At 37.2% G+C, this 26817-nt stretch overlaps 4 protein-coding genes across 5 annotated transcripts; 1 reads left to right on the forward strand and 3 right to left on the reverse strand.

Annotated features, from left to right (window-relative positions):
• The first annotated feature begins 708 nt into the window (after positions 1 to 708).
• LOC114528371 lies at positions 709 to 6666 on the forward strand. 2 transcript variants are annotated; one of them, XM_028549987.1, is made up of 6 exons: positions 709 to 983; positions 2025 to 2163; positions 2365 to 2558; positions 3378 to 3528; positions 3795 to 3857; positions 4985 to 6663. In XM_028549987.1, exons 1-6 carry the CDS (start codon positions 825 to 827, stop codon positions 5749 to 5751), a joined length of 1473 nt encoding a protein of 490 aa, XP_028405788.1. In that variant the 5' UTR covers positions 709 to 824; the 3' UTR covers positions 5752 to 6663. The 2 variants fall into 2 exon arrangements, with proteins under 2 accessions (XP_028405788.1, XP_028405789.1); XM_028549988.1 differs by lacking the exon at positions 709 to 983 and adding an exon at positions 990 to 1282 and having other exon boundaries at positions 4985 to 6666.
• Positions 6667 to 9053: 2387 nt separating this feature from the next.
• LOC114528390 lies at positions 9054 to 13502 on the reverse strand. Its single transcript, XM_028550008.1, has one exon. The coding sequence runs from the start codon at positions 13500 to 13502 to the stop codon at positions 9054 to 9056; it is 4449 nt and encodes a 1482-aa protein (XP_028405809.1).
• Positions 13503 to 14703: 1201 nt separating this feature from the next.
• On the reverse strand, positions 14704 to 16353 carry LOC114528372. The gene is made up of 2 exons (XM_028549989.1): positions 16108 to 16353; positions 14704 to 15679 (listed from the first exon to the last, which is right to left on the reverse strand). Exons 1-2 carry the CDS (start codon positions 16289 to 16291, stop codon positions 15000 to 15002), a joined length of 864 nt encoding a protein of 287 aa, XP_028405790.1. The 5' UTR covers positions 16292 to 16353; the 3' UTR covers positions 14704 to 14999.
• A 7-nt stretch (positions 16354 to 16360) lies between these two features.
• Positions 16361 to 21349, reverse strand: LOC114528391. Its single transcript, XM_028550010.1, has 14 exons — positions 20716 to 21349; positions 20138 to 20246; positions 19469 to 19692; positions 19201 to 19250; positions 18983 to 19070; positions 18624 to 18800; positions 17958 to 18103; positions 17606 to 17717; positions 17421 to 17504; positions 17057 to 17237; positions 16881 to 16970; positions 16716 to 16781; positions 16551 to 16620; positions 16361 to 16442 (listed from the first exon to the last, which is right to left on the reverse strand). The coding sequence occupies exons 1-14, from the start codon at positions 21226 to 21228 to the stop codon at positions 16361 to 16363; spliced, it is 1992 nt and encodes a 663-aa protein (XP_028405811.1). The 5' UTR covers positions 21229 to 21349.
• Between the last annotated feature and the right edge of the window lie 5468 nt (positions 21350 to 26817).

The raw sequence follows: 26817 nt of genomic DNA on the forward strand, positions 1-26817 counted from the left end.
AATGATTAACATTGCAAATTGTTGTGGCAAATATGTAACTATTAAGTTTTTATAGAGCTGGCTATACTCAGTCGATTTCGTTATGCACAGTAGTTTACAGAATGTTGTAGATATCAATGACACTGCATGAGCACTGAGGGATATATGTGGTATTTACAGGTACATATATATCAGAGTCAAAAGGGACATGAAGCGCCTTTATAATTGAGCTAAGATATGAATTCATTTGAAATTTTTAGAAAACAATTTTACGTTTTGAGAAAGAAGTTGGGTATTAAGAAATTTCGCATTAGAATAATATAATATACACTCTTGTCTTCATTTTGCACAAGTTTGTATATAGCAAGCACAAGGATATAGAACAAGCACTCACTGATTTTTCCAGAGCACGTCTTTACTATATATCTTAATTTAAAGTTGTTGATTAATAAAATACTATGTGTGTGTTTAAAAATCAAAAAGATGCTATGGCTTCTCGATTCTTAGGATTAGTCCATGCAGGATTGGTTGATTAGCAGAATAAATCAGTCGAAAACAAATGGTTTAATGAGCTCCACCTTCCTAGAGCGAAATTGTATAGTATATAGTTATTTTACAAAGTAAATAATTATTTATAAGTTGTTCATAAGAGGGGTATCTATAGCTTCTTGTAATTACTTGTGCGTATATTCATATTAATATATATCTTTCATTGAAATTTCACCCGTTTCACCTATTCTAAAACGCTATAGAGCGTATATTCTAAAATTTAGAACAGCGCTCGATAGCGTCACTGAGTTGCAACCTGAGCAACCCACAACGGGCTTCGACCACATGTGTGCAAGATGGCGGAACGTTCGGAGAAGTACGATCTATTAGACGATGACCAAAAAACGATTTTGCGTGGTTTCTTCGAGCGAGGGATGACAACGACACGCAAAGATGTGAAGGAACTAATAGAAGAAGCTGCAGTAAAAACAAATGTTAGCGTTGCGCGTGTGAGGGTAAGTTTTCTTTGTATTATATATATTGTATGTCTGATATTGTCATTGATTATTTATCATTATGTGCGCCAACAAAATACTAGGACGGTGGAGCCAAAGGCTAAATTTCAATAAATTTGCATTTATTACTACAAAACTATATTTATATAGACTTGTACCGACGCGCTTTGCCAGTGCGTACGATGTTCGACCACCATTTCCATGGCATTATCATTCATTTTACTTAATTCTCGTGCACTCTGACTCAGTAGTCAGTATAATTACTGATCGCTTTATTCAAATTTTCAATGTCTGCTACGGTACGTACAGTATATGAGATTTAACTCGGAAGTACTGTAGTGTAGTGTAGTTGTAGCAAGGTTAACTTATTAGTATTACATATTTTGTGATCAGTTATGTAACTAATAAAGCTGCAATGTTCACAGCTCACACTGCATTTACTGATTTTAATAGTCTGCCAAAGCATTCACAAATTTAACCGAGTCAATGTCCAGCTATTTGCTGCCAAATGGATTTCCATGAGTAATATGTATCATCATCAATGATGTTTACTATCATGGTTGCTGCTGTCTCTATCTTATAACCAAATTAACCCTTTATCAGCAGTTTTTCTGGGTTTCTCCCCTTGACAAGTACAAATTGTTCCCTGGAAAGCTTGAAACAGGTTGCCGATACTGAAAAGTAAGACTACCGGTACTGATCTGACAGGTTTTGCTGGTACTCAATAGACTAGTCAATGCATGTGAAGTGTGAACACAGCTAACTACTTGCAATCCAGCCACAGCACAATTAATTAGTGATAAGGCCAGACAACTTTATTAAGTAATCCATTACAGCTCCCAGTAGGAAACTGCCTCTTAATAGATTTTACTCTTGCTAACACAACACAGTTTTATTGTCATCAAGGGGAGATTTACCCCTGGCAGAATTTCATGTTCCATCTAATTTTTAAAACCTACCTGTATAGCAGATTTGACTGTGAAAATAGTGAGATAATTAATTAATTATGAGACATTTAAACCAACCCAATTTTAACTTTAGAAATGGATTGGGAATGAGAGAAAAAGAAAGAAGTCGGGGCAGGCACTGGATGATACAAACCAACAAACAAAAAGGCACTGCAGAAGCAAGCCACAGACCACCGGGTACAACTTGTTTTGCTCATATATACTGAATTCAGGTAAGAATACAATTAAAATCATGTGTTACAATATTAACCTTGGTTTCTGGGTTAAATATTTCACATTACCATCGGGGTTGCCAGGTATTTGTGTTCAGGGGTCCAGTTATCATTATACCATATGCAATAATTTCTCAGGAGGGGTTGTGTACTTGTACAATTGCTACCTTTCTAAAGTATTATGTACATTTCTCTTGGCAGATACATGCCAAGAGCTGAGCAATAACTCTGACAAATTAAAAATGGCTGTAACAACCTGGAACTCACTGACTGTCGAAGAACAAGAATGCTGGAAAAAAAAAGCAAAGGATGCTCAGTCTGCAAATCCCATAGACCTTTCCAACAAAGAGCGCCATACCAAGATCAAAAAGGCAAAGAAGCAATTAATTTCTCAGGTATGCAAAAACAGGTGTCAATAGCGTCATTCAGACAAGTGTATGACAGGCTTCTTGACCTCAAACCAGTAAAGATCTTTCTTCATTTCTGAAATCCTAAATTTTTATATCTCTTTATTACTGTAAGTCGTGTAATATAATGGCATTTATACAGTTTCACCACCATTATTAAATAAAATTGTCTCTCTCTTCTTTTTTTTGTTATTTCTTTCATTGTATCTTTTGTTCTTTCTTTTGTTCTTCCTTGTTTTCTTCCTTTAGTTCTTCTTTTTGTTCTTCCTTTCTTTCTTCTTGTCTCTTTCCTTGCTTGTTTGCTTGCTTCCTTCCTTCCTTCCTTCTTCCTTCCTTCCTTCCTTCCTTCCTTCCTTCCTTCCTTCCTTCCTTCCTTCCTTCCTTCCTTCCTTCCTTCCTTCCTTCCTTCCTTCCTTCCTTCCTTCCTTCCTTCCTTCCTTCCTTCCTTCCTTCCTTCCTTCCTTCCTTCCTTTCTTCCTTCCTTCCTTTTCCTTCCTTCCTTCCTTCCTTCCTTCCTTCCTTCCTTCCTTCCTTCCTTCCTTCCATCCTTCCTTCCTTCCTTCCTTCCTTCCTTCCTTCCTCCTCCTTCCTTGTCACATTGCATTTGACTGTTGATTGTTATCAGCAAATAATACACAATATACTCTGCATTGTTTCAATATGAAGGAATTATAAGAAGACCCATTGCAGTATGCATATTAGATGCAAGTACAGTGACTATTTTAATGAATTGTGTCTACCTTCCTTTAGCCGCTTTTTGTCCTGACAGGACTAGTAACTAAACCATGATATGTCTACTTCTTTTAGCTTGCATATTTAGAAAGCCTGGGGTGCACAGCATCTGTGTTGCTTCTGGAGCCAGGGGAATCCCCCTTGCTTCAGCAGTATGGGACAAATGAAGGCCTACATTTCTTAGAAGAAAACCAAAATGTTGCATTGAAGTTTATGGAATACATGAGTAAGTAGTGGCACAAACTTTTAGAAGTAAATGTGTACAGCCAATAAGATAATACACAATCGTATAAATCATGACTTCCACCTGTAACAACACAACCAAGTTGCCTGGTATGTACAGTTTGATAATTTGATCTTATCTCCAGGTATATATATATATATATATATATGGAAATATGGAAATATGGAAATATAGAAAATATAGAAATACAGAAATACAGAAATACAGAAATACAGAAATATATATGGAATATGTTTTTTCTTACATAGATTCTCCACAATGTGTCAAATACACCATGCACGATGTTCGTGAATTGTTTCGTCGGAAGTACAGTAAGTTTCATACGTACGATGTACAGTACATGTAATTATTGTTTACTGTGTTTCATACAACATATTTTCGGATGTGGTAGCTCGTCGTATTACAATGTGATAACATTGTAATGTGAATAACAATGTGATAACATTGTAATGTGAATAACAATGTGATAACATTGTAATGTGAATAACAATGTGATAACATTGTAATGTGACAACATTCTAATCTCGGTGATATCACTTTTATCGCATTCAGGACAATGTCATAAATGTCCCTCCCTCGCTTCGCTCACTCGTGACATTTTGTGATATTGTTCCTCATGCGATAAAAGTGATATCACCTCACTCCTCATATGATAACCTCTACATAATTATATATACATTTATAATATAACATTTATAGTACGCGCGTGCTGATTGGTCGAGAAGCGTGTTTCTATAACTGTATAGAAACACGGGAATTTTCCCGCCGAACTGGTCAAGCGAAGTAATGTAATGAGAATTTGTAATTGAATCGAATTATAATATTTGTACAAAATCTTTTTATTGAGTTATATTATAAAGAAATAGAAAACATTTTTTCCTGTGTTTCTATACAGTTATAGAAACACTTGTGGGAGTTTGGGAGAACGAGAAATAATCAGTGGGAAAACGAGCCCGTAGGGCGAGTTTTTCCACGTTATTTCGAGAGTTTTTCCACGTTATTTGGGAGAACGAGAAATAATCAGTGGGAAAACGAGCCCGTAGGGCGAGTTTTTCCACGTTATTTCGAGTTCTCCCAAACTCCCACGCGTGTTTCTATAACTGTATAGAAACACGGAAAATGTTTTCTATTTCTTAAATATATAATGCCAAGTATTTTATTGGAACGGTTATTTACTTGGTCAAAATAATTTACATCAAACGTAAGGAGGGTCTGCGTATGTGTAGTGTTTATCGTATGTGTAGTGTATTTAAGCTGCTCAGGTGCTATGAGTTATTTACAAATGATTGTAAATAACTCATAGCACCTGAGGAGCTTAAATAAAAAAGCGAAAACGTTTGTGCAAAATGAGTATATAGTATGTATTGATACCCTTCACTTTTAATCTTCTTCGTGCCATATATATACTTATATATATATGCTTTACTTTTTTTCGTAGGTGAAGCATGTGGAAAGCCCATACAGAAAGTGCCGTATTCCAAAGGTGGTTTCGTCGTTTCAGGATTACCTGATGAAATTGAGTTTAGAAACCCGAGCACTTATGGGCAAAAACAAATCCAGAAAATCATGAACAAGGCTGATGACATCGCCTTTTGTTTACAAAATCCTGCTGTCAAAGTGCCATCACAAGTCACTGTCGCCGAACTTGCAGTACACAAGCAAATTTTGGTAAAATTAGTCACCGAAGAAACCGCTACAGCCAGCCTATCGAACCAACACCAAATCTTAGAGGAGGATTTGGAAGTATGCGAATTCGACCTCACCGCTAGTGAGTTCAATATTCTCACTACACAATTGCGGGATTACTTCCATGAAGATGCAATCACCGCACTAGAAAGTAATTTTGAGGCAGGCAGGGGTCATCAAGGGTATATATTACCCGTGTATACAACCACCAGTGATGCATACTGGTTGTTTTACCATCCCGGAACCGCCGATGAGATTGAGAATCTACAACCAGAAGATCCAATTAGCGGTTACTGGCTTGACAAGACCGAACAGGAACTACACTACAAGTTACTGGTTGAGCCCCAAGAAGCATCAATTGTGGCATTGAATTTGATCAACGACAATCTTAGCGAACTTGGGTCTCTTAGAGTTAGAAAACACCTTGATACAGAGGATGAATTGAGGCTCATTGCGGTGTCCGCTGATTTTGACTACTCTGTAAAGGAGTGTTTGAGAAAACATGGCTTTGATAAGTAATTTTTTAAACCTTCGTAAGACCTGTTTCAAACGGCGAGTTTACCATGTGCCTAACCCATCCAACCCAAACAATCGACTTGAGTCTATATGTTAAGCTCGACTACTTTGTTATTTTCGACGTTTGAATCACCAAGCCAACTTGGTCGAGCTCAATATGAATTGAATTCGGCACATGAAAACTCGCCGTTTTGAAACAGGCCTAAATTGTTCTGCCTAGAACTATTGCAAGTTGTAATTACACACCTACATAGGTACGTGAGTCATAATATCTATACTGTTGCAAATGTTGCGTTGTCATTGGCTACGTTACTCGCTGTCTATTCATCGATAGATAGTTGCAAAACGAACATTTAATGGTCCATCTTTCATGGGGTTTTTTCATGGGGTTTTTTGTTATTCAGACCACGCCCATTGCACTGTATGCTGGGTGGGGGTCCAAGCATGTGTAGAAAAAATGGTATCAGCAATGTCACATTTTTGCAATTTTAAACGTTGCTAACCGACTGATTTCAAAGATATGGTTAGAAGAGTCCTTGCTACGTGTCGAAGCGCTGCATAGAATACGGTTTCTGTGACTAGTGATTATTAAAGAATTAAATGGAAATAGATGAAAATTTGTAGAATGTTGTGGGTAAATGTGTCAAAATGATATAGGGAATTCGGTAATGTGCTTACTCGAGTGATGGGAAATCTGACAAGACTGAGGGGCTGTTAATATATGGGGAAGGCTGGCCCGCTTAAGAGGATTGGCCTTTCAGCTGGCGGTTGGCTTTCAGCTCGTGTTTATATGAGATGGCTTGGCCCTGTTAGGGGGGCTGGCTAAGGAGGAGGGATCTCTTCTTCAAGGGCCAGCTCTCCAGTGAGGGCTGGCCTTCTTCCATATAAACACCCCATGAATAACATAGGAACGAATAAGCAGGGCCGTTGCGATAGTGGTGTGTGTGTGTGTGCCCCAGCAAGGAAGCAAGCAAGCAAGGAAAGAGACAAGAAGAAAGAAAGAAAGAAAGGAAGAACGAAAAGAAGAACTAAAGGAAGAAAACAAGGAAGAACAAAAGATACAGTGAAAGAAATAACAAAAGAGAGAGACAATTTTAAATAATGATGGTCACTTTCAAAATTCAAAGTTCATCTTAATTTAGATATTTAGATAATCGCACTTTTCATCTGGGGTGCTTTTCACGCTCGCCCTCTTAGGTGATTAGGTCTATACCTGATACGAGCGACACGAACCCCAAAATTCAAAGTTCATCTTAAATTTATTCAAATGCTCTGAAATTTTGTATTTACACTAGTTTCCGTGATACAAAACGTTGTGCAAAGATCGTTAAGATAGTCGCACTTTTCATCTGGGGTGCTTTTCACGCTCGCCCTCTTAGGTGATTAGGTCTATACCTGATACGAGCGACGCGAACCCCAAAATTCAAAGTTCATCTTAATTTTATTCAAATGCTCTGAAATTTTGTATTCACGCTAGTTTCCGTGATACAAAACGTTGTGCGAAGTTTCGTTAAGATAGTCGCACTTTTCATCTGGGGTGCTTTTCACGCTCGCCCTCTTAGGTGATTAGGTCTATACCTGATACGAGCGACGCCAACCCCAAAATTCAAAGTTCATCTTAATTTTATTCAAATGCTCTGAAATTTTGTATTCACGCTAGTTTCCGTGATACAAAACGTTGTGCGAAGTTTCGTTAAGATAGTCGCACTTTTCATCTGGGGTGCTTTTCACGCTCGCCCTCTTAGGTGATTAGGTCTATACCTGATACGAGCGACGCCAACCCCAAATTTCAAAGTTCATCTTAATTTTATTCAAATGCTCTGAAATTTTGTATTTACACTAGTTTCCGTGATACAAAACGTTGTGCAAAGTTTCGTTAAGATAGTCGCACTTTTCATCTGGGGTGCTTTTCACGCTCGCCCTCTTAGGTGATTAGGTCTATACCTGATACGAGCGACACGAACCCCAAAATTCAAAGTTCATCTTAATTTTATTCAAATGCTCTGAAATTTTGTATTTACACTAGTTTCCGTGATACAAAACGTTGTGCAAAGTTTCGTTAAGATAGTCGCACTTTTCATCTGGGGTGCTTTTCACGCTCGCCCTCTTAGGTGATTAGGTCTATACCTGATACGAGCGACACGAACCCTGTGGAGAATTTTGTTGTTTCCCACAATTGGTTTGAAGAAGTATTTTCACGCTTTTGTTTAAGATATTTTTATTTTAATTCTAATCTCACTTGCTCGCACGCTCTCTCTCTTCCTCTATCTAATATGTCAATCAAGTGTCAGTTTTTGTTCGCTCACGAATTAACTTGTTAACGATTAACTTGTTCCCTTGCTAATAACAACTAAGACGCTACTAACATTCACGACACACTCCCCCTATTTTTAAACATCCTAAATATAAAAATATGAATATAAACTGTTTTACTGACTGTTATTAGATTGTCCCAGTCACTTCCAGTCGTTTGTATAACTCATGCATAAATGTTAGTCACTTTCATTTTCAAGCTCTTGCATTCGCCGAATATTCACTGTTGCCTCAACCGCCGCTTTCCGCTTTGGCTTAAACTCTTCAACTTCGGGATTCAGTGGTTTTTGTTCCGAGCCCCTTTCATCACTGTGTAACTCCATTGGATAAAGAAACTGAATAGGTCTTTCTAGATAACTTTGCCGGCACGAAGTCTCACCGCCCTGACAATTCCATCTCTCCCCGGTATTAATCTTTCCACGATTCCGATCTTCCACGTTCCTCGATTCTTTCCTTCTCCTTTGATAAGTACCCATCACCTTCTCGTAAATTTCCGCTTTTCCCGTTATGTCGTAAGTCGTGTCTTTCTCGAAGCGCTCTCATGTATTCATTTCGCCATCTCCGCCATAACGCCTCTTTACATTTCTTCAAATATTTTGCTCTTTTTCGCATATCACCATCTTCAATTTCAGCACTCGGAAGTTCCAATAAATAATTGGCTTTACCCAATATCATCAGGTTAGGCGTGAGAACAGGTAATTGCACGTCATCTTCGCAATACGTTAATGGTCGATTATTGAGTGCTATCTGGATATCTAGCAACACATCCTGCAACTCCTTGTAGGTGAGTTTTGCAGAACCAACAACTTTGTACAACGAATTCTTTACCAACGCGACCATCCTCTCAAACATACCTCCCCACCAACTTGCTTTACTCAGATTAAACTGCCATCGAATTTGATAGTCGTGCAGAAATGCGTGAAACCTTTCATCTCGGGTTGCTTTCTTAATCCACTTCGCCGCAGCATGAAAGGTCTTACCATTATCTGAAATCATCTTCTTTGGTCTACGCGAACCGCTACAAACCTCTTGAAACTTGCCAGGAATTCCTCACAACTCAAATCAGGTAAAAGTTCCAAGTGGAGCCCTCTTGTTAAGGAACAGGTGTAGATAAGGATATACGATTTCTGTTCATTGTTCTTGTTTCGATAGTAAATAGGGCCAGCATAATCTACACCAACGATTTCAAATGGCGTCATCCCTTCGGTTCTTTCTTTTGGTAAATTACCTTGAGGTGGAGTTGGTTCATGCACTATATGGAACCGCTTGCAACCATAACAACAACTGAGAACTTTCTTCGCCAAAGTTCGTAATTTAGGAATCCAGAATTCTTCACGGACTTTGCTCATGATCAGGGCAACTCCCCCATGCAGGGTCTTCATATGAGCTTGCTTTACGACCAATTCAGATAATACATGTTTTGCTGGCAGATACACTGGATATTCACCTTGGATTCGTCCTTGGCACACGTATATTCCCTCGCCATTCTTTTGAAGATTTAATCTGGTAGAATCCACTTTGAAGATCTCAAGTGCTTCGCTCTCGGATTGTGCGCGTTTAATCAAGAACTTCATCTGCTTCTGTGTTTCTTCGGTCACTAATGGTCCGTTGACTTTCTTGCCACACACGAAGTTGTCAATAAATCTCGTGACCCAAGCTAAAATTCGAACAGTTTTAGTCAGACCGAATTTCTCTAGTAAACAATCGATGAAATCGGCCTCTTTCTGAATGGTAACTTTCATTACTTCTCTCATCATTCGACTTTCTGACTCGGACTTCTCGCTCGGTTTGATCTTTACTTGCTCCGGCCATTTTTCAGTTTCACTCAACCAACTAGGCCCTTTCATCCAGGTTTCATTCGCTTGAAGATCTCGTGTTGTACCTCGACTGCCGATATCTGCAGGGTTTTCCAGAGTTGGAACATACTTCCACTCGATTTGCTTCTCGGTGATCTTTTTCACTCGATTTGCTACGAATTGCTTATAGTTACCCTGTCCGTTAATCCACTGTAGACAAACGGTCGAATCGCTCCACGCACAAACGCTTATCACTGGAAGATGACTAAGAACCTTTCTGACATTGTCAATAAGATTGCAGACCATATGACAACTCACTAGTTCCAATCTTGGAATTGTTAAATCTCGCTTTGCCAGTCTCGTTTTGGACACTAGCAGCCCTTGAGAAACTAGAGCACCCTGTTTGGTCACAACGTAGACAGCGGCACAACATCCCAGAATACTTGCATCAGCGAAACCATGAATGTAAATCTCGGTAGTGACGACTCTCTCTCGAGGGATACTTCTTGGGAAGGTTAAACTGCCTGGTAATCTATCTAACCACCGCTTCCATCGATCCTTCAGATCTTTAGGTAATTCAGCATCCCATCCGAGCTTACGATCACATATATCACGGAAGATTACTTTAGCTGTGAGTAAATATGGACTAGCTAAACCCAGGGGATCATATACTCTCGCCATTGTTTGAAGAACTATCCGTTTGGTCATTTCTACTTTCTGCTTTGGTAGTGATACAGACAAAGTATCCTCCTTTTTGTTCCATCCCAGTCCCAGGAGCTTGGTCTCCGATGGCTTAGTTCCCAAAGTTTCTTTAGCAAAGGTAGATTCTCCGTCTTCCACGTTGTCACTCTCTAACTCCGCAGCATTAGAATGCCATTTGTGCAAAACAAAGCTTCCCTCGCTGAGAATTTCTTTGGCTTGCTCCTTGAGTACTACCGTCTCCTCTACTTTATCACCTCCGATGTTTATGTCATCAACATACGTTCCTTCAGATAATTCTTCAACACATTGTGGATAGTGCTCTGCATACTTCTCGAGATGAACGTTCAAAGTCCCTCCGAGTAAGAATGGGCTTGGGCCTAGCCCAAACATCGCTCTGGTCATACGATACACCACCATCTCTTTGCATTGTAGATCGTTTATCCATAAAAATCTCATCGCATCTCGCTCGTTCTCTCTAATCACTATTTGTAGGAACGCTTGTTTTATATCACCAGCTAAGAGAATAGGTTTAAGTCGATTACGAAGTAGTATGTCAAGGATTCTTCTTTGGAGTGGGGGACCAATGTCCAAGCAATCATTCAATGATGGGGATTTTTGATCAGCTTTTGCCGAAGCATCAAACACAATTCTTACTTTCGTAGACTCGGCTTGCTCTCGTACTACCGGTTTGTGGGGAATGTAATGCTCTCGGCTCCCTTCAGGTTTCTCAGGCGCAATCTCGACCACTCCATCTTTGAGTTGATTTTCCACTATATCATGATAAGTCTTCAGCAGTTCAGGCTGTTTGTCAAGTCGGTTGAATAATGACTGAAATCTCCTCTTGGCTACAAGGTAATTGGTCGGCAGCTCCGGATGGTGAGCCTTCCATGGTAACGATGTCTCATATCGACCGTCCTCTTGCTGAGTAAGCTGTTCTTTAAATTCTCGATACACGCTCCCTTGATCTCCTTCAACATGGTCTTCTAATCCAAGCACGTCCAGACTACAAAGATGCATGTAGTCTTCTTGGGAGCTCTTGGTAAACATCAAGTAGGAATGGTTCTTCTCTCGCCCCGGTGACATGATAATCCATCCCAAAGCAGTTTTCTCAGCGATTGGCATCCCATCGTTCCCAACCTTAGCAGGTACAGTTGTCTTGATTCTAGACATATCACTGGCACCTAGGATTAGATGCACAGGTAAAAGTGCTTTCTCATCAATATCATTCATATGTACTCCTTTAAGGTGTTCATGGGTTTCAATAAGTTCTTTATACCTCGGATTTGGCACTTTCATTAGCACATCCTTGTCGATTCGATTCAGTTCACATGACATCTTGAAATTGCCATCAACAGCTGCAATCTCCACCTCATAAACATCAATCTTCCTTGTTGTTGTTTGAAGCATCATCTCTATTGATTTAAATTCTTGTCTTATTGGCTTTTTTCCAATTGCGTTTAACAACGTGCTTGATGCAAATGAACTCCCAGACCCAGTGTCTAAAAGTGCTCGACACTTTAGTCCTCCCATCTCTACCACCACAACTGGATAAACTACATCCTTCCCACTAGGTTGACACAGCAGTTTTTGATTTGCGTTTAGTTTATCACAAATAGAAGTGTGATGCCTTCTCTTGCAGTTGTAACATTGGCTCCTACTTCTGCAATCACTTGCTCTATGCTTTTCGCCAGTGCAGTTGAAACACCGGTGCTTGTCGCTGAGAATTTTCTTCCGGTCACTGACATTCACCACTTTATCACATTCCACAGATCTGTGATCTTTGCTTTCACAATATACGCAATGTTTAGATTGTTCCTTTGTTAACAATAACTTATCTCGCTTACCATCTTTCCATGAAAATCCATCTTTTTTATCACTTTGTTGTAATGGGTTTCGCTCAATCCACTGTCGTAATGCCTCAACTAACTCCGGGAAAGTCCACCTTTTCCAATCTGATGAGGTTCTCGTTAAATCAGCTCGAATGCCTTCTAATTTATCCAACGTCATCCTTACATTTCCTGCAACATCCCCCAATTTTCCGAATGCTTCAAGAGCTTGAACATGCCCCAAAAGACTGTCATAAAAGTTGTGTATCTTTTGTTTTGATACGCCAGTAATAGTAGGTAAAGACAGAATTTCTTGAATATGTGCATTGACTACCTCGCTTGCGTCACCATATCTTTGCTCCAACATCCTTTTCGCTTTTGCATACCCTTCGCTATTCAGTGGTAATTGATCAATTGTAATTCGAACTTTAGGTACAAGATGTTCTTTTAAATATGCAAACTTTGCTTCGTCTTTCATGGGAGCTTTATCAATTTGGGTCTCAAATAGACCCCAAAACCGAACCCAATCTAAATGAGTTCCTTGAAATTTCGAGATTTGCAGCTCAGGCAACTTCGTTTTAACCCGCTTCGCAGCAGCTAATTCTAGCTTCTTTTCCTCAAGAGATAACGCAAACTCTTCTTCTCTTTCACGCTTTGCCAATTCTATCTCTCTTTCCTCATCTCTAATTTGAGCTCGTGCTTCTGCTTCTTGTCGAATTTTCTCCCGACGCTCAATTTCCTTTCGTTTTCCTTCGTCGTCTAAAAGCTTATTATTTAACTCTTCTATAACCTCCTCAAATACGCGTAACTTGCCTTTGTTTTCGTTTGTCCACTCGTCAATAACTTCATCTTCTTGGCCCGCATCAACCTTCAAGCCTTGTATTAATACAATCAAATCATAAGCTTCGTCTACTTTGGTTTTTAGTGTTGTTTGTTGTCGTTTAATCGCTTCTATCGAATTCCCTCTCAAAATCTCGGTTGTTGCTCGGTTAAAATATGATAATTTTCGCAATACTGACTGGAAGATTCCTACTTTCGTCTCCGTTTCATTAGATAAACCCGACTGCTCTTGTGCTTCAAGATCAATTCGTTGACTTTGTTGTCTCGTCACCGCCATGTCACGCTCGATTTTTTAGTCAAAATACATCCTCAAACCCCGATTAATTCTCGATAAATTCCAAGTCACAAATAGATAATAATCGCCGTCGAAGGTGCCACTTTGTGGAGAATTTTGTTGTTTCCCACAATTGGTTTGAAGAAGTATTTTCACGCTTTTGTTTAAGATATTTTTATTTTAATTCTAATCTCACTTGCTCGCACGCTCTCTCTCTTCCTCTATCTAATATGTCAATCAAGTGTCAGTTTTTGTTCGCTCACGAATTAACTTGTTAACGATTAACTTGTTCCCTTGCTAATAACAACTAAGACGCTACTAACATTCACGACAACCCCAAAATTCAAAGTTCATCTTAATTTTATTCAAATGCTCTGAAATTTTGTATTTACACTAGTTTCCGTGATACAAAACGTTGTGCAAAGTTTCGTTAAGATAGTCGCACTTTTCATCTGGGGTGCTTTTCACGCTCGCCCTCTTAGGTGATTAGGTCTATACCTGATACGAGCGACACGAACCCCAAAATTCAAAGTTCATCTTAATTTTATTCAAATGCTCTGAAATTTTGTATTTACACTAGTTTCCGTGATACAAAACGTTGTGCAAAGTTTCGTTAAGATAGTCGCACTTTTCATCTGGGGTGCTTTTCACGCTCGCCCTCTTAGGTGATTAGGTCTATACCTGATACGAGCGACACGAACCCCAAAATTCAAACAGGGTTGGTAAGTTACTGAAAAAAATAAGCCAAACATTGTTATTGGCGGCCCTTTGATTCCTTTGTTTTAAACAAAGAAAACAAATGTTATGTTAATATATTTGGCTTATTTATTCATAAAATCTACCCACCCTGAATTCAAAGTTCATCTTAATTTTATTCAAATGCTCTGAAATTTTGTATTTACACTAGTTTTGGAATTTCTTACTACTGTAGTGTACTGTAATTTCTCAAGTTATTATGGGAACGACATCGTGTTATTCCGTTTTATTTGGAAATTTTTTATTGTTGCGCACATTTTCGCGTTCGTTTTCGACATTAAATTTTGGTAATAAAAAAATCGAACGCACGTGCCAAATCTTTGATTATTTAGTTTACTTTTATTATTAAGTTGCGGGTTGCTTATGGATTACTCATAACGCACTTGTCAACATATATTCTGATTACTATACTGGCAATAAATGTTGCAGGACCTCTTTAAATTTTAGAACATTTCAAAGCTCGAATCAAATGGTTTCTGAACATAATGTCACTATTGCATAAGCGACACCGTTGCGACACCATGCCAGAAACGTTTAGCAGAATATTTTTAACCAGGGCTTCCAGTCCCCCGGAAGGAGTTCCGTATTAACTGCTCAATGGCAGGGGTATCATGGGGTGCCACCCACTCATTGTCGCTGGATTGAGGTAAACTAACACATTTGTACATTTTCTAGGCATAAATCGCTACATATAGAATACCACTATTATTACAGTTTGTTCTAGTTCATGTTGTGGAATGTTCATCAAACATTACCACCATCACAATCACTTTGATAATGAGCTGCAGTATCGTCGTCATCTTCACCATCTAACAAATCAACAAGATCTTCTATAACCTGCTCTTCTATAACTGCGATTTCATCATCTTCAATAGTCTCCTGGAACAAGGACGTCGACAGATGAGAAGATGTTGTAGCAGTAATCCCAGAAATTGTGTCAAGAATAGGTGCATCTAAATGATTACGAAATGTGGTTCCTAAGGAAAGCAAAATATTGTTTGTCTCGCAAATTTCACTTTTCACCACAGTACAAATCCCATTTGAAAGTCTGCAGTCGTTCTGCGAGTGAAGTTGATAACTCTCTTCCAGACAATCTCTTCTTTTCAAATAATGGTCAAATAGCATTTCCATTTCCTTCAACAAGAGTTGCTGCTCCTCTTTGCATCGATCTAAGAAATTTTGTAGGTCAATTGCAGACCTTTTCACAGAAAAAGGGACACTCTCAACAGTACTCTCGTCGCAATATGTTCTGTAAAGACTAGACTCAGGATCCTTAGCTTCGTCAAAGTTCAACTCTTTGGGCAATCCATCAACCAATTCCTGCAAAGCAGCTAAGGAGGCATTATACTTGGTGACCGTACTCTTGATCGCATTTGTTTTTCTGTTTATTTGCTTCGATAATTTCGTTGCTATTGCTTGACCATCTGGTAGTAAAACCAAAAGCATTAATATAGTTATAGAGTATTAATTGACAAACTGCTAAAGTTACCATGCAATTTGTATTTCGCTTCTCAAATACATTATTATACTGACAGTAATTCATAAAGCAAAGACGAAAGAAATTCACATCGTTAGTAATGCTGAATTCTTATTTTCATTGCAATTTATTCCTGGAACACTAGCGAAATTCAAGTTGGAATTTCTCGCCAAATATTGGTTCGTTTTGGAAGCTACAGTATAATACTTCTACCTTGTACTATCTATAAATTTAGTCCTCAGCAGAAGTGGACTAAATTTAGAGAAGTCCTATACGATGCATGTACATGTCGTACTTTCCGCTTCTGGTACCACATGTAGCAACTGTAACAGCACACCAGACACGGTTATCTTGGTAGACCGCTTTAGCCTTTACCTGAATATTTTCTTTTAAGAGAAATAAGAAACATCCTCTCCACTGCCATATTATACGTCTGCTCCACAATTGTATCCCGTCTTTGATTTTCCAAACCAAGAGCTGCCGCATTAAAATGTGCTTCACCTGGTTTCCACCTCTTCGGCAGCTTGTTACACTTCTCAATACTTTTCAGTGTCTTCATGACCCTAGATGGTTAGGTCATTGCAAAATAAAAGGATCAAAAAAGAAATTATGTAGGTTAGAATGAATCTTAATTTCTCTCACTCTTTTTTTTTTTAACCACTTCAACCAGTTGGTCATGTGCGCCTTCCTCAATAGATGCAACATTCAATCTGTAATTAAAGAACATACGAAAACGTTGAAAAACCTGTGTAATAATAAAGTACAATCATGACAACATGTACGTACGTACAAGTTCCTTTATCGAAAAGGGAACGCACCTCAGCTGATTCAAATGAATTAGATTCTGAACGTACTTCTGCTGCCACGTCAAAGTGAATTTGGTTTTGGCTATAGGTATTGAAATACAGCATACAGAAGAATTGTTAGTAAACTAGAAACAACAATGTACTGTACGTGTAAGACACAAGTCATCAGCAACAAACCTCTCGTTAAAATCAGATTTTCCTCATCTTTCATCCACTTCTTAATTACTTCTCCATCATATGGAACTACGATTGAAACTTAATTGTTACAATTATTTTGCGGATGTGTCATATGTACAGTATATACACCTTGTACCAAACAAATCAAATTTTTAGCTACTACACCGGATAACGCAGAGAACAGTTCTTCCAATTGCAACAATGCGTTTTGAAGAAGTACTGGACATTTCTTTAGCTTGTTCGCAAGTTGAAATCCTATTAGAGAGGTTAATAGTTTAAGCATAACGTATACTGTACATAATAAGCATAATGTAATATATAAACAGCAGATACTGCAGTACCACATGTACGAAGCTGGCGTGAGGAATAATGCAGCAAAGCATCGGTCAACATATCTGTACGTCGCCCGGGGCTCATTTCCTTGGTCATTGAAGAGAAACCTCTTAAATATGACCACAACCTTTCGATTCCTTCACCATCAGTTAAACCATAGCCTTGTAGTCGCCTTGGGCTGAACTGTATCTAGCATGGGTATGGAGTTTGTCAGAAAGAATAAATATTGTATACCAAACTAATTAGAAGTCTGAATTCATAGCATTATCATAATAAAACCATTCAGTATTTTACAGGGGATATCAGACATAGAAGCTTTATTTTTCTCAAAGTAATTACATGGTTCATAATAATGGAATGTCTATACATTACCTGGCAAGATGACTTGTGTCCATAGCAGTGGAAAATTGGTATGGCTAAATCAACTTTGTCAAGAATGTCTTCCCTCTCATTTTTCTACAACACAGTACAGCGTGCATTAGCTATTACCATATACCTGGTGTTAAACTAGTGATGTGGCTGGAGAAATCAATTTTTTACTGTTAACAGTACAGTACCTTCAAATGGGCTTCCAATGTACATGCAATATCATATGTAATCTTTACATCAACACTTGTCCCATCATAATTGTCTAATAGACGCTGTAGTTCGTACACGGAATAAGCTATCCTATAAAGAATAAAAATAGTTTTTTTATCAATAGTTTTTTATTTTTAAGACATTTTGTCCTGCGTGATTCATGGTTAAAGTGTTGTACCACGATCAGTATATGAAAATGACATATGGGAAGACCAAGTTGGAGAAAATAAATGAATATACTGCAGTACACTATTGGTTTTTGTAAAGTGTTGTTCTGACAGCCATTCATTATCAGTGCAAACTTACTCAAATACCAACTTAATCATATACCTTTCTCCATGTTTAATGTTGAGGAAGCCTTTTGGGAAATCGTGTCTGCAAACACGTCCAAAAACACCCTTTTCATCATAGAGTTTGTTTCTCCCTTTTGACCTGAGCATGTCAGTTACTTCTCCAGCTTTAAATTCATTGCATTCCTGATAAGGTTTATACAGTTTACAATTAACCTGTCCAATAATTAATACACACATCTGTGCATATTATATGCCCCATGTATTGTGTAAAAGCTTGGAGTGACCTACAGTATAGTATAGAAATTTATAAGAGTGATGTAATAGCACCTGAAGAGCTTTATATAGCGAAAATGTTCGTGCAATAAATGTTACAAAATATACAGAGTATCCTTCTATTATTTACATGAGCTTCAACTTGTCAAATGAATCGTTCTTTATAACTATTACTTGCGTATTATTATTATTATATATATTATGTATATACATCAGACCTGAAGAGCTTTCACAAGCGAAAACGTTTGTCTGTAAATAAAAATGTTTTATACCTACAAGTGGTTACAATTCCTCCTGTTGTCAAACTATTTATATATATATATATATATATATATATATATATATATATATATATATATATATATATATATATATATATATGTAATATATTAATATTATCATAGCATAGACTGTATACCCTTGTACTCACAACATTTGATTCTTTGGCATTTGCTGTGTAACTTTGAACAAAATTGTCAACATCATTTTGATCAGCAAACATGGTTGTTTTGTGTCTGGATGGGTAAATATCAGTGCCTGCAGATTTCTTCCGCACAAGCCCAAAACAGCCATCCATACACTCCACAATGCTTCCTGATTTACCATCCTAAAAAAGATATCACAACATCTACATGCATATTAAGGAAATTAATATGGCTTAGATAGTACATGCAAGTACAGTTCAAGAGAAAAAAATAGGCCCATGATAGTATACAATGGGCATTTGAGGATGAAGTTGCACATGCACATATTAGGTGAAACACAGTAATAATGTAAACCGAAACTTACCTTAGGACAAAGAGGGCAGATACTTCTAGAAATTTCTGGGGTTTTTTGCCAATATGGTGAACCATCTCTCATCATATACTGGTGATATCTACACAAATACAGTGACAGTATGACTTAGTATGAAAATGTTTAAGGAATATATACATGCATTCTGTAGTTATATTATTCTATTAGGGTATTACCCAATCTAACAGTACACAAAATGCAGTTACCAGTACCTAAATTCATCAAAGGAATCGCTGTTGAGACCAGAGTAAACATTTTTCACCTACAGTATTGAATACAGAAAATATGAGATGAATTTCCCTTTCATGTATCCTATCTGCAGTGGTAAGTTTAGTCATTGTGGTATATCATCACAGTAATGACAACTGTATAAGTTGTCATCACTGTTGTCACAGGAACATCAAACACAAATTGACAATTGTAATCTTACAGTCCATAGTAAGTAGTAAGAACATTCTATAGTAAATTAACAAAATTTACCCATTTTGGGAAAAGAGTTGATTTATTGAGGACAGTCAACATGTCACAGAACTTTTGCAGAGAAACTTGACATTCCAAAACAAGTGCTTCTGCCAACTCCATCAGCTTTATGTGATAAGCTACAATAGGGCGTTTTGCAGAGTTAGGCCATAAATGCATCTTCCATAGGGTCACGACATCACTTTCACATTCACAAAAAAGGATTTGCTTCTGATGCTGTCGCCCTGGGTAAAATTAACATACAGAATTGCTCACTTGAGAATCATTCTGTAACTGATAAAGTAGGTCAGCTCACTAGCTGTTGATGTATGCAAACTTGGCAAAAATGCCAAATGGTTTGAATTTAAGTATTGTCCTTCATTCCCCACATGGTCTTTCATATTCAAATTATTTCACAAGTTTCCATATGTCAATAGGCTGGCTGAAAGTGTACCATGTCATTGTCAATATCATACACTCTATGTACATAAATCTATGACACTCAGAGTTTCTCTGTTGGTGAATCAAATATGTAAGGCATTATTATACCTGGTCCAACTGTAGATCTACTGTACAGTATGCTTTTGGGCATCTTAATGTATATCTTTAGTGGCCTAGGGTTGATATTTTACTATTTACTAAAATATCAATAGACATGTTATATTACCATTTTGGTACTTGGTGGCTTACCGTGTTGATCAATGCATGCAACAATTCTGGCACAAGATGTAGGACAATTCCTTTGATGCCATAAGCTCAATGGTTTCTGGTCAACAAAGAATGGTAGAAAACAGCCATCCTACAGATTGAAAGATACAAATTATTATTAAAACCTCAGTGATCATACACATCTGTTCAGAATACCTAGCAGAAGCTATTATGCAAGCTATCTACCTACAAAATTACCAACAAGGTAATTACACTTTCTATCTACAAGTTAATTTATCTGAGCATGGCATCCCACCACTAACTTGCTTTGTAAATTTTTAGGTAATGGTAACCACTCCACCAAAGCAAAAACAGTGTGTGGTGTGGAATGACACAATTTAACAAAACACACAAAATCCAGATCAGCCATTAAAAAATTGAAGTGACATTACTGCTACCATGTTGGTGGACAACATCAAAATTTCAATGGTTAGACAGTAAAATAATGAAATGCATATTGATTCATGCAAGCAAGCAAGCAATTGAATGGAACTAGAAGGAGACTTTGGGAGACTCTGACTCAGCTTGCAATTTGCAAACGTATTAATAAATTCATGTACCTTAAATATTTCTAAAACATGGAAGTGATTCCTTGTGTTGTGACTGTTAATTGCACAGTTTCTGCAATAATAAATATCGTGACCACAGTCGAGGCAACGAGTTTCGGCGAATGCTGTGCAATCACAGCACTGTACATCGTTGGCTGTGAAAGCATTTCGTTCGTAGCGAGATTTAACAAGCTTCTCCCTGACTTCTTCCCATTGTCTGTATTGCCGTAATCGTCTTGACTGATGTTGTGATAAGTCAGAAGTACTACGGTCACCAAGAATATCGCCATTATCATCACGATCATCGCCATGATCATCATGATCGGTATCCATCGAGAGCGAGGGCAAATTGCTGGTAGATATCTCATCACCATGAGCACTTGAAACATTGTCTGATGATGTTTTCAGAAAGATGCTACCGGCACGTTTGCTTCCACTTGTGGAAACTGAAAGCACGCGCAGTTTAACGGGTTTAAAACGTTTTGGTTTATTCACACTACCACTTCGAGTTCGCTTGGGCGCCATGTTGATGTTGTCTTCGCGGGCAAATGCCCGTTGTGGGTTGCTCAGGTTGCAACTCAGTGACGCTATCGAGCGCTGTTCTAAATTTTAGAATATACGCTCTATAGCGTTTTAGAATAGGTGAAACGGGTGGAAATTTTGCAGGATCCCTATCGATAACAGCATGTGGTTCGTGCTGACAAGGTTTTATCCTTCTTTAATGAAATTTTATCGATCTATCAAAGCAGTAGTCAAATATAGCAGCTGCGCCATCATAAAGCTAGCATATATGATTCGCTCGCTGCGCGTTCACATGTAGTCTTGACTCCCTCTAGAGCAGAGCGTATGTTATATAACCACAGAGTCCTAACGAGGATTTTCAGCGCAACTGGTATTTGCATGCGCCAGTCATAATTCGTACTGGTAGATACACTTTGAATTACGAATTCTTCGAGTCAATAACATCAGCTTGCACGTTGCTTTTAAGTTTTACCAGCCGTCGTGCGTACAGGATCTCCGAACTGTTGGCTTCGTGTACCTTTGGCTGTCATGTACACAGTTTTAAATATGTAAATAAAAGACTGTTATGAAATAAAGGTAAGACATTTTTGTTAACATATATATTGAGCATGGCTTGGCTAACGTTTTTTGATGGATAAGATCAGTTGCTTGAATGACAAAATCTTAATTGTACGTTCAAATCATGACCATTCTGTAATATTTCAAAGTAAATTACTGATTACTTTTCTATTCGACCTTAATTATTTTTTTAAAATGGCCTGATATATATTATTGTCTATTGCATGGAGTAAATTCCAAAGACTGACGAAGGCATCTGGAAATTCAACTGCGATATGAATGACAAGAGAGTGAATAATAGTTTACTTTATTAAAAAGACAAAGTCAGACACAATCAATCATTGTGTTTGATGATGACTTTGCAATAAAATTTAATAAAATCTTTCTTGTTTTATTAATATCTTTAATCTCAAGATGATTAATATACTTTCTGAAGTTGTCGGCTGGGCAGGGTTTTCGAAATTTGCATGGAATTTAATATACTTTAAACTTAAATAAATCTGGCTTAAGAAATAATCTTTTAATAATGAAAGTTTTATTCCTAGAAAGCCGAGAGTTTGTTGGAATTAAAGATCTAAGAAACGTTCAAAAATACTTAGTTTTTCTAAACTTCAGATACGGGCGAAAATGTGGCAACGAAAATACAGAAAATTAATAGCGATATCTGCCATTGTTTTGGTGCTTCAGACAACAAACATAAATGCAGGTAAGCTGCGCTATATATTCCATTTCTTGAATTATGCGTTACTCTGTATGTTTTTGATGCAACAAATTAATATTATATGCATGATATATGCTGTACTAACAGTACAATGAAATTACATCATTGAATTACTCTTAAATTAAACCATATTTCGAATTGGTATATCTGTATGTACACATTTTCAAAATTCAAATACGTCCATGGTAATTTGATTGACTGAAGGACCGTACGATTGGATAACGAAACGAAACTGAAAGGGATTTCGTAAAACATTGAGAAAATTTGGCCGTCTGTACTACGAAGCGGGGGGGGGACGCTGTATCTTTCCCAGACTAGGCTAAATTATAGTGAAATATATCTGGCAATTTGAACTCAAATGTCGGAAGGTTTTGCTGAAGTAATTCCTCTAACTGAAATTTTTAAGATCGTAAGCCTATGGCGAAGTATGACCAGTGCTGTCTCGTACTATTCCTCAATAATTACATCTTTAAAACTCTATGAAGATTTACATTGATTATTTTAAATGGTTTAGATGTGCATTATACTGTTTTGCCGGGTTCCATAAGTCGTTCTGAAGCCAAAACAAAATGTGAAGAAAATAGCGGAACTCTACCCAGCTTTGTTAATCAGGCTGACATTGACAAAATGGTGGTTGCTACAGGAGAATCACAACAACCAGGACAAGAATTTTGGATAGGACTTAAGTACTCCTCTGGAGATTGGACCTTTGATGATCAAGCAGATACCACATTTGCCAAGACAAGGATCTCTCTACCGTCAAATGCAAACAGTGGTGGGTGCGTAAAGATGGCAGGAAATACACCGACGTTTAAAGTGGATCAATGCGCATCAGGAAGATATGTTCTTTGTCAAACTGGTCAACGTTCTCCTCCACTGCTCTCGCCAGGTCAGAAATGTAAAATTCTAACACAGCTTTGGCAGTGGCGTAACTCCACGAGCTATACGAGGAACTCTGCCTGGTTATAGTCAGGGGAACCCAGATCATCGGGCTTTCAGAGGAACACTAATCTGTTTTTCCAGGAGCCCTTTTCATCCAATTTCTGTTTTGTTATAAGACACGCAAGCGACCGATTAACTATCAAGGACTAAACAATCATAAACTACAGTAAACATCCATAATTTTTCTTGCAGTGTTATTATCTTCGCCCAGTAAACTTCAAAAGCAAACGTCTGACTATGATAAAGGTAAGAATATGCGCATCAATATTCTTCATCTTGTGGATTTGACGCGTACAATGAAGACGGCGTTATAACACCACTTGGAGAATATTCGGTTTTTTCAGCGCGAACTGCATTACTCATTTATATGAAAATTTCACGTCAAGAATTATCGTTTTTGATAAGAGTTGCAAGCCTCAACAATCATAAAACAACTTCTCTAGTTTTCTTTGCAGCACCACGATCGTCGAGTCAACTTCCTAAACAAACATCTCAACACGATACAGGTAGGAATGTTTGCATGTATATTCCCTCCATGAACTACTCTTTATAAGAACTAAACATCTTTAATTATCCTCGTAGCAACTTCTTCTTTGAGTCATCTTCCAACGAGCACAACTTCACATGGTAAAGGTAAGAACATGAGTAAATATATTCTTTATATCTCGTGATTGTATAGTTTAATTCTTTCATGAACAATAAGTGAACTATAAGACTTCTTATAAGAACTAAACATCTTCAATTTTCTTCGTAGAAACTTCGTCTTTGAGTCATCTTCCAACGAGCACAACTTCACATGGTAAAGGTAAGAACATGAGTAAATATATTCTTTATATCTCGTGATTGTACAGTTTAATTCTTTCATCAACAATAAATCAACTATAAGATCTCTTATAAAAACTAAACATCTTTAATTTTCCTCGTAGCAACTTCGTCTTTGAGTGATCTTCCAACGAGCACAACTTCACATGGTAAAGGTAAGAACATGTGTAAATATATCCTTTATATCTCGTGATTGTACAGTTTAATTCTTTCATCAACAATAAATCAACTATAAGATCTCTTATAAAAACTAAACATCTTTAATTTTCCTCGTAGCAACTTCGTCTTTGAGTGATCTTCCAACGAGCACAACTTCACATGGTAAAGGTAAGAACATGTGTAAATATATCCTTTATATCTCGTGATTGTACAGTTTAATTCTTTCATCAACAATAAATCAACTATAAGATCTCTTATAAGAACTAAACATCTTTAATTTTCCTCGTAGCAACTTCGTCTTTGAGTGATCTTCCAACGAGCACAACTTCACATGGTAAAGGTAAGAACATGTGTAAATATATTCTTTATATCTCGTGATTGTATAGTTTAATTCTTTCATCAACAATAAATCAACTATAAGATCTCTTATAAGAACTAAACATCTTTAGTTTCCTTCGTAGCAACTTCATCTTTGAGTGATTTTCCAACGAGCACAACTTCACATGGTAAAGGTAAGAACATGCATGTGTAAATATATTCTTTATATCTCGTGATTGTATAGTTTAATCCTTTCATCAACAATAAATCAACTATAAGATCTCTTATAAGAACTAAACAACTTCAATTTTCCTCGTAGCAACTTCTTCTTTGAGTCATCTTCCAACGAGCACAACTTCACATGGTAAAGGTAAGAACATGTGTAAATACATTCTTTATATCTCGTAATTGTATAGTTTAATTCTTTCATCAACAATAAATCAACTATAAGATCTCTTATAAGAACTAAACATCTTTAATTTTTCTCGTAGAAACTTCTTCTTTGAGTCATCTTCCAACGAGCACAACTTCACATGGTAAAGGTAAAAACATGTGTAAATATATTCTTTATATCTCGTGATTGTATAGTTTAATCCTTTCATCAACAATAAATCAACTATAAGATCTCTTATAAGAACTAAACATTTTTAATTTTCCTCGTAGCAACTTCATCTTTGAATCATCCTCCAACGAGCACAACTTCACATGGTAAAGGTAAAAACATGTGTAAATATATTCTTTATATCTCGTGATTGTATAGTTTAATCCTTTCATCAACAATAAATCAACTATAAGATCTCTTATAAGAACTAAACATTTTTAATTTTCCTCGTAGCAACTTCATCTTTGAGTCATCTTCCAACGAGCACAACTTCACATGGTAAAGGTAAAAACATGTGTAAATATATTCTTTATATCCCGTTGATGATTTAGACTTCAGAACCTTTCAGAGGCTGTTGACTGCAATATATATATCTATGTATTCAACTAATCCGATTTCGACACTTCCATTTTTTTATTTTTAGCAAGTCGTACGTCATCTTCTGGGGCTGGTATTATTTTTATTATTATTATTATTATTATTATCATAATATTTTGACATGGGGCCTAACTTGCAAAAGTGATTTTCAGTAGGGCTCTGAGAAGTAAGTAATAAGTTGTCCATATCTTACCTATAGTATGCACTAATACACTATAGTGTGTCCCTTGCAAGTTGTCGATAAAAATCATGAAAAATAATGCTTCAATCCAGGCTAAATGCAAGTCCTGTTATTTTCTCTTCAGCTTGCGTTGGCATGTCTACAACTCGTGTTGAGAATCACAAGCTCGAGGGTTTTGATTTTAAAGAATTTCACGTCAAAAATATTGCACAATGCGGCATGAAGTGTTTCGCTGAGAAAGATTGTCGATCATTTAATTTCATTCTCTCCTCGTTGAGTTGTGAACTCTTTAATTTCATTGAACGTTTGGGCTCAAAAAACCTCAAACCAGCTCCTGGTGTGATATATTTCTATAAGAACTGACAAACGTGAAAGTCTTATAGTTATATCAGTGCAAAAAAAGGCTGTTCAATGTTTTACTAACAAATTATGATATATTATATATCCTGCAGTATATAGCAACATTTACAATCATAACATATATATGTTTTACAAATATTTAAACACATAGCACCTAGTTGTATAATATAATCTGCACACAGTGTTTATTTAAACTATTTTGCATGGCTACATCTTAGAAATGGCTACATCTTAGAAGCTAAAAATGTTTTAAATTGTTTTAAAAACCATCGACATCGCTATTGAAATATTTGAGTAGTTTTCAATTAAACTATTGTAGTCGTGAAATCAACTTGTGGATAAATAGTCAACTCCGCTAAACTCTATCAAGGAAATAGTGTTAAGTTAAAGTTTAGCCAGTGTAGGCATGCAATTATGTTCATGAGAAATTTCAGAAATTTCAACTTTTGCGGAGTTGTATAGCATTGATTGATTAATGCGAGTCTATAAGCCTAACTGAAAGTCACTGATCTCAGTTTACTTGTCGTGAACTTTCGTCGTCTCATCGTACAA

The sequence above is a fragment of the Dendronephthya gigantea genome, unplaced genomic scaffold, assembly GCF_004324835.1.
Source record: "Dendronephthya gigantea isolate DGI-Jeju-01 unplaced genomic scaffold, DenGig_1.0 000050F, whole genome shotgun sequence".
Taxonomy (NCBI): Eukaryota; Metazoa; Cnidaria; class Anthozoa; order Malacalcyonacea; family Nephtheidae; genus Dendronephthya; species Dendronephthya gigantea.

What these genes read in the sequence shown, in the direction of transcription:
- LOC114528372 (XM_028549989.1), bottom strand. Translation starts at nt 16,291, where the DNA reads ATGAAGACACTGAAAAGTATTGAGAAGTGTAACAAGCTGCCGAAGAGG. An exon ending in TCTTAAAAGAAAATATTCAG is followed by an intron (nt 15,680 to 16,107) that starts GTAAAGGCTAAA and finishes TTTTACTACCAG; the next exon opens with ATGGTCAAGCAATAGCAACG.
- LOC114528391 (XM_028550010.1), bottom strand. Translation starts at nt 21,228, where the DNA reads ATGGCGCCCAAGCGAACTCGAAGTGGTAGTGTGAATAAACCAAAACGT. An exon ending in AACATTAAACATGGAGAAAG is followed by an intron (nt 17,718 to 17,957) that starts GTATATGATTAA and finishes TATTCTTTATAG; the next exon opens with GATAGCTTATTCCGTGTACG. An exon ending in ATTCATTTGAATCAGCTGAG is followed by an intron (nt 16,443 to 16,550) that starts GTGCGTTCCCTT and finishes CTTTAATTACAG; the next exon opens with ATTGAATGTTGCATCTATTG.
- LOC114528371 (XM_028549987.1), top strand. Translation starts at nt 825, where the DNA reads ATGGCGGAACGTTCGGAGAAGTACGATCTATTAGACGATGACCAAAAA. An exon ending in TTAGCGTTGCGCGTGTGAGG is followed by an intron (nt 984 to 2,024) that starts GTAAGTTTTCTT and finishes TTTTAACTTTAG; the next exon opens with AAATGGATTGGGAATGAGAG. An exon ending in GAAGTTTATGGAATACATGA is followed by an intron (nt 3,529 to 3,794) that starts GTAAGTAGTGGC and finishes TTTCTTACATAG; the next exon opens with ATTCTCCACAATGTGTCAAA.
- LOC114528390 (XM_028550008.1), bottom strand. Translation starts at nt 13,502, where the DNA reads ATGGCGGTGACGAGACAACAAAGTCAACGAATTGATCTTGAAGCACAA.